Source organism: Marmota marmota, unplaced genomic scaffold (assembly GCF_001458135.2).
Source record: "Marmota marmota marmota unplaced genomic scaffold, marMar, whole genome shotgun sequence".
NCBI classification, from domain to species: domain Eukaryota; kingdom Metazoa; phylum Chordata; class Mammalia; order Rodentia; family Sciuridae; genus Marmota; species Marmota marmota.
In genome coordinates, this window is record NW_026000229.1 from 51,884,144 (window position 1) to 51,896,502 (window position 12,359).

Below are 12,359 nucleotides of genomic sequence, written 5' to 3' on the forward strand. Positions count from 1 at the left end.
TAGATGGGGTAGAGAAAGAAGATGGGAGGAGAGGGGAGGGGAGGGGAGGGGGGATAGTAGTGGATAGGAAGGGCAGCAGAATACAACAGACACTAGCATGGCAGTATGTAAAAAAGTGGATGTGGAACCAATGTGAATCTGCAATATGTATACAGGGTAAAAATGGGAGTTCATAATCTGCTTGAATCAAATGTATGAAATATGATATGTCAAGAGCTTTGTAATGTTTTGAATAACTAATAATAAAAAAGAATCAAAAAATAATAATAATATATCACTAACATATTGTTATGTTTATGTACAGAATTAGATTTTTAGAGCTAGAAGAAACTATAAAAATGCTTTAGGACAGGATAACCAAAATATGGCGCCCCTTCCTATACATGTCCTTGACAGATAGGGCTAAGCGACCTATTTATAGAGCTCACATGGAGCCTTGCAATTCTCCTCAACACAGAACTACACAACCCTTCAACCAAAAGAATAATGTCACGGAAGTTGGAACTGATTATTTTTGACTAATAGTGACCAATAATGTGGAGTCAAATATTTCTAGACTAAAATCACACAATTAGCAATGGAACCGAGGTAGAAACTTTCAGTCCACAATGTCCATCAGATGTCTTGGGAATTATCTCTGAACTCTGGAGTCAGGATGGCCAGTTAGGCAAATGGTGAATTTTAAGAGCCTCTTCCATATTAAGGACAATAAATATCATCTTGTAGGTATGACTTGAAATAGCTTTCTTTAAAATTTTTTTTATTCATTTTAGTTATACGTGACTGTAGAACGTATTTTGACATATCATACATGGGGTATAGCTTCCCATTTTTGTGGTGGTACATGATGTGGAGTTACACTGGTCATGTATTCATATATGAACATAGGAATCTTATGTCTGATAATTCTACTGTCTTTCTCATTCTGATACCCACTCTTTTGCCTCCACTCCCCTCTGTTTAATCTGGTGAACTTCCATTGCTTCTTTCCCAGTGCTTATTGTGAGTCAGCATATACATATCAGAGAGAACATTCAGCCTTTGATTTTTTTGAGATTGGCTTATTTCATTTAGAATGATAGTCTCCAGTTCCATCCATTTACTAATAAATGCCATAATTTCATTCTTCTTTATGGGTGAATACTATTTCATTGTGTATATGTACCACAGTTTCTTTATTCATTCATCTGCTGAAGGGCACCTAGACTGGTTCCATAGCTTAGCTATTATATTAAATTCAGCTGCTATAAACATTGATGTGGCTGTATCACTGTAGAATAAAGATTTTAAGTCATTTGGGTATATACCAAAGAGTGGGATCAATGGGTTAAATGGTGGTTCTATTTCAAGTTTTCTGAGGAATCTCTATACTGCTTTCCAGAGTGGCTACACCAATTTGCAATCCCACCAGCAATGTATGAATGTGCCTGTTCCCTGCACATATTGTTATTTGTATTCTTGCCATTCTGACTGGATTGAGATAAAAATCTCAGTATAGTTTTAATTTGCATTTCTCTTAATTGCTAGTGATGTTGAACATTTTTTTCATGTTTGTTGATTGATTATATTTCTTCTTCTGTGAAGTGTCTGTTCAGTTCCATTGCCCATTTATTGATTCAGTTATTTGTAGGGTTTTGTTTTTGTTTGTTTGTTTTTGGTGTTAAGTACTTTTAGTTCTTTATATATCCTGGAGATTAATGCTGTACCTGAAGTGCAGGTGGCAAAGATTTTCTCCCATTCTGTAGGATCTTTCTTCACATTCTTGATTGTTTCCTTTGCTATGAAGAAGCTTTTTAGTTTGATACTATCCCATTTATTGATTCTTGATTTTGTTTCTTATGCTTTAGTACCTCATGTAAGTAAAATCATATGTTTGCCTTTTTGTCTCTGGCTTATTTTCACTTAACCTTTATCTTCAAGGTTCATTCATGTTGTAGCTTGTATCAGAACTTGAATAATATTCCATTGCATGTACATATCACATTTTGTTTATCCATTTATCTGTTTGTGGATATTTGGGGTGTTTTTACTTCTTGGCTATTATGAATAATGAATAATAATAAACTTGGAGAGGCGCCGCAGGCGACCCTCTGTACCCTTGCGAATATGGCTCTGCGAGCAGTCCGGAGCGCACTAGCTGCGGCCCGCAGCCTGCGTGCTGCCCCTGCGCCCGTTGTGCTCTGCCCACAGGGGCCCTGGCGGGTGAGGGCGGGCGCTGTTCGGATGCTGTGCACCGGACCAACTCTGCTCTCCGTGTGTAAATTCACAGAGAAACATGAATGGATAACTACAGAAAATGGTATTGGAACAGTGGGAATCAGCAATTTTGCACAGGAAGCTCTGGGAGATGTTGTTTATTGTAGTCTGCCTGAAGTTGGAACAAAATTGAAAAAACAAGATGAGTTTGGTGCTTTGGAAAGTGTGAAAGCTGCCAGTGAACTCTATTCTCCTCTATCAGGAGAAGTAACTGAAATTAATGAGGCACTTGCAGAAAACCCAGGGCTTGTGAACAAATCTTGTTGCGAAGATGGTTGGCTGATAAAGATGACACTTCAGAACTAGATGACCTAATGAGCAAAGAAGCATATGAGAAATATGTAAAATCTATTGAGGAGTGAAAATGGCACCCTAAATAATCTAGTGTGCAATAACTGCAAGCAGTTGTCTTATAGAAGACTTAAAAACTACTCTTAACAATGCTACTGGAAGAAGATACCCCTTAACTTCCCAATGACTGCCGATAAACACAATATGCATCTTTTTTACAATTCCTTATGATTTTTAGAGTAGGCACTAGGTTGATATCTGTGGTAAAAATACTTATAAAAAAAGTATGTAATTCAAGGATAATCTTGTTATAAGCCTAATATATATAATACTGTAACGTGCTTACATCCATCCCTGGATCTGGGTCAATATACTTAATGATCTTCCATTTGAAAAAAACTGGACATAGAGGAAAGTGTGTGTTATACAGTGCCAGAAGAACAATACTGTCTTAATTTTATAATGTACTGCATTCATTGGTGTTATTTTTATACACTGAAACAGCAGCTTGCAACAAAATAAGAAAATATTCAACTTCATTAAAATAATAATAATAATAATAATAATAATAAACTTGTATACCGATGATGGGGAGCTATTTATTCTAAAGGCACAGACCTTTGAAGAGAGCATACATTAACTTCCTAATGGTCTATTTTGTTTTTGACATGAGTTTGTAGAGGGTACTAGGAACTCACAAATTCAAAAATGCTGCAGTCTGGCTGAGCACAAAATAACTGAGCCGCCACACAGACTTGTAAGTTCAAAACAGTAAGTCTTTTATTCTCCGCACTCTCATGAACGCCAGGTATGTGGCCTTCTCCTGGGACACACCACACACGAACTGGAAATACCTCCTCCGGAAATCCCTCCTCTGGAAATCCCTCCTCTAGCACTTCCCCAACCAATGGGAACTCTCTGGGAATCCCCGATAGAACTCCAAAGTAGCAGGCACCCAAGGCAGCAAGAGCCGCACCATTGCCAGACAGTAAAGGTCAAATATACAATACAATCAATCCAGCATCACAGCAATTATATACAGCTTAACTCAAATCATCATCTCAATGGTTCGCTGGCATCACCTTTCAAACATTCCCTTTGGCAAATGCCAGGCGTCATTCTGACCAGCCGTGGCTCTCAACATAAAAACCTTGACTATCGGTATTAACACATAGTGAAAAGACAGAACTATTCTAGGCTGAAAGAGCTCCTTATATATACTGCGATATGTAGATTAGTTTATTTAAGAAAAAATATGTCAACAATTGGAAGTAGCTTGTATAAGTGTAGAAAAAAGTGAAAGTTAAAGATGTAATTTGAAGTTGGAGAACCTGATAAGTAGATTATACCCAATAACTAAAAACCTGATAAGTGAATTATAAAAGATTATAGAATGGACAAATCCATTATAGAGATAGAAACAGAATTATTACAGTATGAAAACACATGTTTAACTAAACAAAAGGCCAAATTATAAACTTTTAAAAAATTATTTTTCATAATCTACAAATGGTCATGCCCAATCACTTGCTCTATACCTCCCAGAACTCTTTTTTACTTGAGTTAGTAATAGTAGCACAAGTAATTGCTTCTCTCCCTCAAGCTCAGTGAGAATAGGGATTGTTTGTCTTTTGATGAGATCATGAGATAGATAGATAGACAGACAGATATGAGTCTTTTGTAAATTTGGTTAGTGTGATCCACTTAGATCAGACCTGGAAATTAAATGCCAAAATGAGGAAAGCTGAAACTGTAGATTTTAGGTAATTCACCAAGTGTTATGGTTTAAACTTTTCTCCCAAAAGCTCATGTGTGAGACAATGCAAGAATATTCAGAAGTAAAATGATTAGATTATGAGAGCCCTAACAGTGAATTGATCCCCTCAGGGGGATTAACTGAGTGGCAACGGAAGGCAGATGGGGTGTGGATGGAGGAGGTGGGCACTGGGGATATGCATTTGGGTACATATTTTGTGTCTGGTGAGTGAAGTCCTCTCTGCTTCCTGATGCGATGTCTTGAGCTGCTTTCCTCTACCACACTCTTATTCCCTGATATTCAGCCTCACCTCAAGCCCCAAGGAATGGAGTCCGCCATCTATGGACTGAGACCTCTGAAACTGTGAGCCCCCAAATAAACTTTTCCTCCCCTGAAATTGTTCTTGTCAAGTCTTTTAATCACAGCAGTAAAACAACTGACACAAATATAAAATTACATTATAATAAAGTCAACCAGACAGACTGCCCTAGCAACAGTCTTCCAATACCTTGGGCTGTTCTCAGGCCCCCAACAGAACTTAGGATTGTTCAAGTGCCACAACAATAAGACATTTTTATTGATATTCTAAAATGATCTCAGTAGAAATGTTCACAAGCGCTTAACTTGCTATTATCATTTCTAAGTGGAAACTACAATAATCATGGACTAATGCAAAGAAAATGTACAATATAGTTAATAGTTTTTACCTTTCTATTCTTTTTTTCCAGTGCTGGAGATTAAACCTGGAACCTTGTACATACTCAGCAAGTATTCTACTATCAAGCTATACCCCCAGCCCACAATGTAGTTAATAGTTTCTTAATAACTCATTCATGTTTTCTCTCAGATTTTTTTAAGCAACTTAGAATCCATGATAATGGGAATGAGAAACTCATCCAAAGAACAAACAGAATGATGGAGAACAGAATAGACAGTGGTAGGAATAAAGCTTGTGTGTCCTGGGTTTCCAATATCAGGGATTTTCTTTCCCAAAAAGAGACTATTTTGTGACTATGAATGAACTATCCTCCCCTGCAAGTCATATTGCATATGTCAGAAATAAGTCTTGTTAAAGAAACTTCCTCTATCACTTGCCCTTTTGGAAAAGTCATATTCTAACTCCACTGTTCAAATAATACCTGCCAGTTTCCATCCTGTCAGTAATAGTACTGAACTTTGAGGACTCTTTTTTTTTTTTTTTCAGAGTAGAAATTAGAAGTTTATTAAAGGACAGCAGAAAAGACTTCTCCCGGAGGAAGAAGGGGACCCAAGAGGTGGAATCCGTGGAAGTGCGGTTGTTTCCCCTTTTTATAGTTTTGGTGATGGAATGTAGGTTGGAAGGCCCGAGGGGTGGGACACAGGTGGGCCAAAGAAGTAATCTGGTCAGGAAGGACTTCTGAGTCAGCACCTTTTTGCTGGGGGCTGTTCATTAACATTTCATTGAGGTGGACTTTGGCCTAGGGCCTTTTCGGGACTTCATTAACATTCCATGAGTTGTCCTGTGTTTTCCCTGAGTCATTCTCCTCATGGTCTCCATTTTAGATTTCACTCGATATTAGACCCGATTTATCTAACTACACTGACTACCTAACTTTAAATCTGGCTTCATTCCCCCCTCTAAGTTGGGAACTCCTTACTGCTGTAAGGAAGGGGGGCAAAGAAGATCTTTCTGGCTTCTTCAGGCTGAAAAGGGACGATGTGGGGCAAGCAGTTTGGAGTCCCCCTTTAAAAATCGGGTCTTTCGAGTGGTCCATGATAGAAGTCTGATTGAGAAGTAATAGGCTGGAGGGCCATTTGAGTGATGGATGGTCTATAAGAGAAACAAGAATTCATTAGTACTGGAACCATATTAATGTAGCAATAAATGCCATAGCACAGGAATATGCCAATGAGTATGATGGCAAAGACAAAGACTAACAATGTTTTCCACCAGGAAGTACCAAGAACCAGGAGCTAAGATATTGTTTCCATGACAAAGTTGCTGAGGACATGGCTTCTATCTGAGCATGTAAATCTTTAAGGACATTTGTTGAGGACTCTTTAATAAAGAGTTTTTAGAGGATTAAACAAAAGTTCTTTGGAATTGAAAGGATAAAAGAAACTGAAGTTAAAGACCAGGCATTGTAAAGCTTCTAAGCTGCAAAGCCTGAGTTAAAATGTAAAAGACCAGGTATTGTTAAGTTCCTATGCAACACTCAAAACCTGAAATTCCTGTAGCTGTTAGGACAATTCACGGGACTGCCCAGTAGATATTTCCCCCCCCCCCCACATTTAGTTGTTAAATAACCTAGGACCCTGTGCAGCTTGGCACGTAGGCATCTCAGGGCCCAAGCCAATCAGTTTGAATGTACCCCCCCTTCTAGGACTAACCTATCACCCCCACCGGACCTGTTCCCGCCAATGAATGTACTAATCATGTTTAAGAATTGTTGTTCGATTTTCCCGTGCCTCATGATGATTTGCTCTGATGTATGCAAAGCCCCCGCCCTCCCCAAAAAGTGTACTTAAGCACTGCTCAACCCCTGCTCGGGGCTCTGGGCCGCTCTCCCTTGTTGAGTGAGCATGGAGCCCCAGCGCGCTGGATTCTTCAATAAACCCCTTTTGCGGTTGCATGAGTCGGTCTCTTGGTGGTCTCTTCCTCCGTCGTTCCCCGGACCCTTACATTTGGTGCATTGGCCGGGAATCGCGCAGCGCCGGACAAGGAGACCTCAACGGACTCCTCTAGGGGTAAGTAAGCCGCCTTTTTCCTTTTTCTTGCGATCGCTCAGGTCAGGTTCGGTTTAAGGGTTGGCAGAATGGCTGCCGGCGGAGAGCGTGAGCTCCCCCCGGCGGTGGTGGACAGACGTGACCTGAAGCCACAGGCCACGTCCCCAAAGGACGACTTGGAGGACTCGGGAAACGGAGGGACGGAGGTGCCCTCATCAGGTGTTCAGGTGTGATTCAGTGACTTTGCTGCCAACCCATCAGGTTCTGCCGGCTACTTAGTTTTGTTCATTGTCTCGTGTTGAGTTTATTGTCTGCCTTTAGGGTACTCGTGTTAAACGTTTACTGTTTGTCCTTGTCTGTGTTGCGTTTGTATTGTCCCTGTCTCTGTCTGAGTAACTCCCATTATGGGACAAAGCCATTCCACGCCTCTGTCCCTGAAGCCTTTCCTGGTCCCTGCCCCCACTCCGACCCCTTCCCCCATGATCCTATCACTCAAACCTTCTGCTCTTCCCCCTCTTCCCTCCATTCTCCCTGAGTCAACTTTAGCTAATAAAACCGCCAGCTTTTCTGTTCTCACCTTTTACACCCCTTTTAGCTGTGTTTTAAAGAACTTTAAAGAAAGAATTAAAGAGGGTGTGAAACCATTAAGAGGTAAATGGGTGGGGTCCGCGCAGTCCACCTGGAGGATTCAACCCAGCGGTGTGGTCCAGCCGAGCCGGCGGTCCAGTGGATATTTCCCGCCCCCTCCACCCGTCCGTCCTCTCCGCCCCGTCGCCCTCTCCCCTCTCCGGAGGGGGGGGCACTCCTGCGGGCACGGGGGCAGGCGGGCAGGGTCGGAAGTGGGGTCGGCAGGGGACTGCCCCCCCTCCCGCCAGCAACCGGCCGCCACCGGGCGCATTTCCACCATGGCTCCAAGATGGCTGGGAAGGCCCGGCGGGGAAGGTGGCTTGGGGGCACCCAGCTCTCTCCCTCCCTCGCGGGGGTGGAGGGAAACCGGGTCCCAAACCCCCAGAGTGTTACAGCCCTCCGGCCGCAGCAATCGCCAAATCCCGGGGCCAAGGGAGCAAGCGGGTCTTCCCGGAGTCGGATTGCTTGGGAATGCAGCCCAAAGCGGGTGGTAAACTCCATCTAAGGCAAAATACTGGCACGAGACCGGTAGTCAACAAGTACCGTAAGGGAAGTTAAAAAGAACTTTGACAAACTTTACTCCCCCTTGTTAAGCGAGATCAGGGAAGCAGTGTTTCCTTTTCTTCCCGTAGTTGGCTTGAGTGCACTCACTGCAGAGGGAGATGTGTGCTGGGGATCTAAGAACTTTGATATCTCGATTTAACTTTTCTCAAAACCCTGTCCTCATTATTAAATTGGCATTAATTGGCTTTGGGGATGGGAACCAAACTTTCAGTCATAAATTTTGGCACCCCAGAGGGGACTTTAGAGGAGTCCCCACTCTGCCTTCTTGGGGAAGCCTAGCACTCGAAACAACTGCAAGCAGAGGATTAACTTTTTGGGAGCTGACTACTGAAAAGTTAGGAGATGTGGAAAATGCCTGGTGCCTGGGGTCAAACCAAACCAGAGGAACTAATCCTGTAAGTAAAAGGTGGGGCTAAAGGACTCCCAGCAGCTGCCAAAGCCATTTTGCTTTGGGGAACTCCCTCTTCCTTACCTGCACTTTAAGGATTACTCCACCTCTGTCTACTTAAAAAAAGGGGACAATAAATGTAGGAATGTGTTGATATTATGGATTGTTTCTTGGGGATGACCTTGGTTAAATGTGTATCTAAAAGATGATTTTTTATTGTAACAATCTGGTATCTAAATGGGTTTCTAAAACATTGCACAATCTTGCAGTTAAGAGTTGGGTTTAAGTAATTGTTTAGTTTGAGATTTCAGATAGTTCATGCTAGAAAACTTAAATACTTAGGACAGAAAATTAAAGAACTCTACTTCCAAGTTGGCAAGTAACTCCCAATCATTTAGTTTTATTTTTTCATCAATTTTGAACTGGGTAGCCTGAAAAGATTTCACTAGGTGTACCAGTGCATTAATTTGGACAAGGATAGTAAATTATGATTTGGTATCTGTTCCTCTCAGTGTGTAAGATTTAAAAAAATAAAAGTGTCTTTTTACCTGAACTCAAATTATACCAAACCAAAAAATAAATTGTATGGTATTTACTAATTACTGGCCAGTCATCTTTTTTAGGACTCTTGTTTTTTCTTAGATTCTGTATTTTTTTGAGCTCATGATTTTGATCCTGCAGATGGGTTGGTGTTTTCTGATCAGTTCTATTTTTGATCAACTGTGGAGTTTTTAAACACTGCAATGGAGATTTCACCTAAAAAACAGCTACAAGGCCTTGTGTATGTGTGCACACTTGTGTTATGTGTTGTGTGTCTGTATGTCTGTATGTGTATGTCCATATATCATGCAGTGATATGACAACTGACAGATGAAGAGCGCTCATGAAAAATTAAAAAAAAAAAAATGGACCCAAATATCTTTGATTCACGTGATTCAAATGGCTCAATTTAAATTTGGTAAATAGATAAAAGTAAAGACGACTTTAAAATTAAGCTTACAGGTATTGTTTCAAAAGGTGAACAGAAGGAGGTTAACAGATGGAAAAGAGAAACTAGAAGGTTCTAGGTATGGATTTAATAGAGGGAAAATGTGTTTCTGGATAAGAGAGTCTATGTGATTAAGTAATTAGGAGGGTTTAAGTAAGTGATAAAGAAGGTCTGTGTAAGTTGGTTATAAGTGTAAGTTTTTGAGCAAGTAATCTTAAAGAAATTAAACAGCTGGTTAAACAAATGCTGTTGTTTTAGAGAATTGTGCTATGTTATTTCTTTAAAAGCTAAACTTGGTTAATATAAAAACATCAATGTAATTATGGTGCTATTAATGTGTTCATATCTTCCAGGTATACAAGTCTGTAAGGTAGAAGCTTCAAAAGAGCATTATATCAAGCTGGTGTTCTAAAGTTGTATGGTAATTTTAGGCTTAAAAGAAAAACATGTTGGAGATTTATTTATCATTTGTGTTCTATAACTGGACTTGTTATCAATACGATATGTAAAGTTCCATGTTACTTTTTACACTGAGATACAATTTAAATGTATTTTTAAGTTAATGAGAGCCTAACCTGTGTGAAGGTTTTATTGTAAAACACAAAAATACTTTGCTACTTTTCTACAAAAGGTTAAAAGCTTTCAGCCTTTCTTTAATTCATGTTTTAGATGTGATATTATGTTGTGTTAGCTAATGTTCATGTGAACTTGAGCAACAATTTATGTAGGCTTCGTAAAATGATGTCTAAAAAGCAAAGATCAGCTTCAGAACTATAGTATTTAAGATTTATGAAGAGCCCCGCCTTACTAGAGATAAGGCTCTAGGTCCCCTCTCACTACATGTGAGAATGACTATGGAAGAAATAGGCCAGATTTCAGTACATTTAAAGTTGTGTCCAAAAGTTGGTTTTTGTCACGATTGCCAGGATCTCAAACAGGGGATATACTCTGCCAAAATTCAAGGTAGCTATTACATAAACTAAATATGTTTTTACCCTAGTTAATTTTATTTTGTAGTTTTCTTATAAATGATTTAAGATTGCCAGTTAATGTTTTGCAGAGGTACTACTTTAAGAACTCACAACCTGGGTTAATTTAAGATAATGAGTTATCACCTACAGGATAGAGAGATAGACATTAGAGCCCAGTGCTCTTAATATAAGGCTGTTAACTTATTTGCTGGATGTTTAAGATTAAGTGTTAAAATTAAAGTTAAATTAAAAGGGCCAAGAAAACCAATATTTGGCTCTTGCCCTCTGAGTCAGTCTGAATCAGGGAATAGGGGACTTCTCCAAAGAGGTTTGCAACTCTAGGCCACATAACCTCCCGATCAGGGAGATTATTGAGACCAGTGGAAGACAGAAAGCCAATCAGTGCATTTGCTGTGAGGGAAGCTTCCGAGGGAAGCCACATGGTCAAGCAAGGCCTGGACCCATCCTAGCGCAAATGGCACTAGCAGAACTGAGAAGCTGCTGTAAGTTCCCCGAGGACTCCCAGGGAAACTCAGCTGACTATTAACAATAGATAGAAACAAAAGTCTGTTTGACTTGCTTCATCTTAAACACTTAGCAAAGACAGTCAAAGCCAAAGCACAGCTATTCCTGGGCATTTTAAATAATAATAACAGTTAAATGTAACTTCCAAAAATAAGTAAACTGGAGGCTACAAAAGAGATTCTCAGACAGGAATGCCTGATAACTATCAAAAGGAACTGCCAGAGTCGGTCTCTTGGTCTCTTGGTGGTCTCTTCCTCCGTTGTTCGCCGGACCCTTACAGAATAACTGCAGATTCCTTATAAAAGGAGAAACAGGTATGATTTTCTACACAGTGAACATGAGCAAAACTCTGTTAAAATTTATTAAGTTGCTGTTGCTAATTTCCCATTTTTTCTCCCTAGGAACTTGGGGAAACCATTAGTTGAGTGTATTGCTTGAAAAATAGTTATAATCTGAATCTATATTCTTTTAGAACCTTCTATTTAGCCTTTTCTGCATGTCCAAAAGGATATTTGTCTATATTTGGTATTATAATATATGCATTCTATTTCCTTTAGTGATTTTCTTAGGTTCCCTTGCATAAGAGCAAATACCTGTAATGCTTATTTTGTACCAGACACTGCCCTAAGCCCTTATATATTTATTGAAGTCTCATGACAATCTTTATGAGATGGATTCCATTATTACTGCATTACACACATCAGGAAAATAAGGCACAGAGAAACTTGCCAAAAGTCCCACAGTTAGTTAGTATATGGTAGAGACTGAGAATTTTCAAATTCCAAACAACTAACTACTATGCTATATTGCTTTTCTTAGTATCAGGTACTTCATCACAGAACTCTTAGGGCTTCTTTCCATTCATTAGTGTGCTAAGAAAAACACCTACTCTACTTCATTTTTTTTTTTTCCCTTCTATGCAGTTTGGCACAGAAATAATTTGAGTTGGGGGGAGGACAGCGTTGATGCAATTGTATGAAAACTAGCTCTGCATTTGTTTTATGGACAAAATCAAGGTCTGGGAGAATTTGTATATACAAAGTTGCTGGGAGCCATTAGCCAAGTAGGTATGACAATTTCCTTGCCAGCGTACCCCATGTTGCTGACATTTTGCAGTGACATTGAATGTAGTTGACCTTGCTCAAGGACCAGGGCGGATTAGGGTGTTCCTGGTTTAACATAATCGGGTTTAGGGCGTTCCCAGTTTAGGTTCCAGGTTTAAGGTTTAAGATTATTCCTGCTGGGAATAGGGCGTATCCTGCTGCCTAAGTTCCCCTTGAGTTCTCA

General features: G+C 40.0%; 1 protein-coding gene and 2 long non-coding RNA genes across 3 annotated transcripts in view; all 3 read left to right on the forward strand.

Moving 5' to 3' along the window:
• The first annotated feature begins 2,075 nt into the window (after positions 1 to 2,075).
• On the forward strand, positions 2,076 to 2,577 carry LOC107137881 (glycine cleavage system H protein, mitochondrial-like). The gene has a single exon (XM_015480314.2). It carries the CDS (start codon positions 2,107 to 2,109, stop codon positions 2,560 to 2,562), a length of 456 nt encoding a protein of 151 aa, XP_015335800.1. The 5' UTR covers positions 2,076 to 2,106; the 3' UTR covers positions 2,563 to 2,577.
• A 5,156-nt stretch (positions 2,578 to 7,733) lies between these two features.
• LOC125613322 lies at positions 7,734 to 8,189 on the forward strand. The gene is made up of 2 exons (XR_007343851.1): positions 7,734 to 7,779; positions 8,078 to 8,189. It is a non-coding gene; the product is annotated as an uncharacterized LOC125613322 (long non-coding RNA).
• A 122-nt stretch (positions 8,190 to 8,311) lies between these two features.
• LOC125613321 overlaps positions 8,312 to 12,359 on the forward strand; it is a 12,051-nt gene continuing 8,003 nt past the window's right edge. Inside the window, exon 1 of the long non-coding RNA XR_007343850.1 lies at positions 8,312 to 8,544. This is a non-coding gene — a long non-coding RNA (uncharacterized LOC125613321). The remainder of the gene's footprint in view (positions 8,545 to 12,359) is intronic.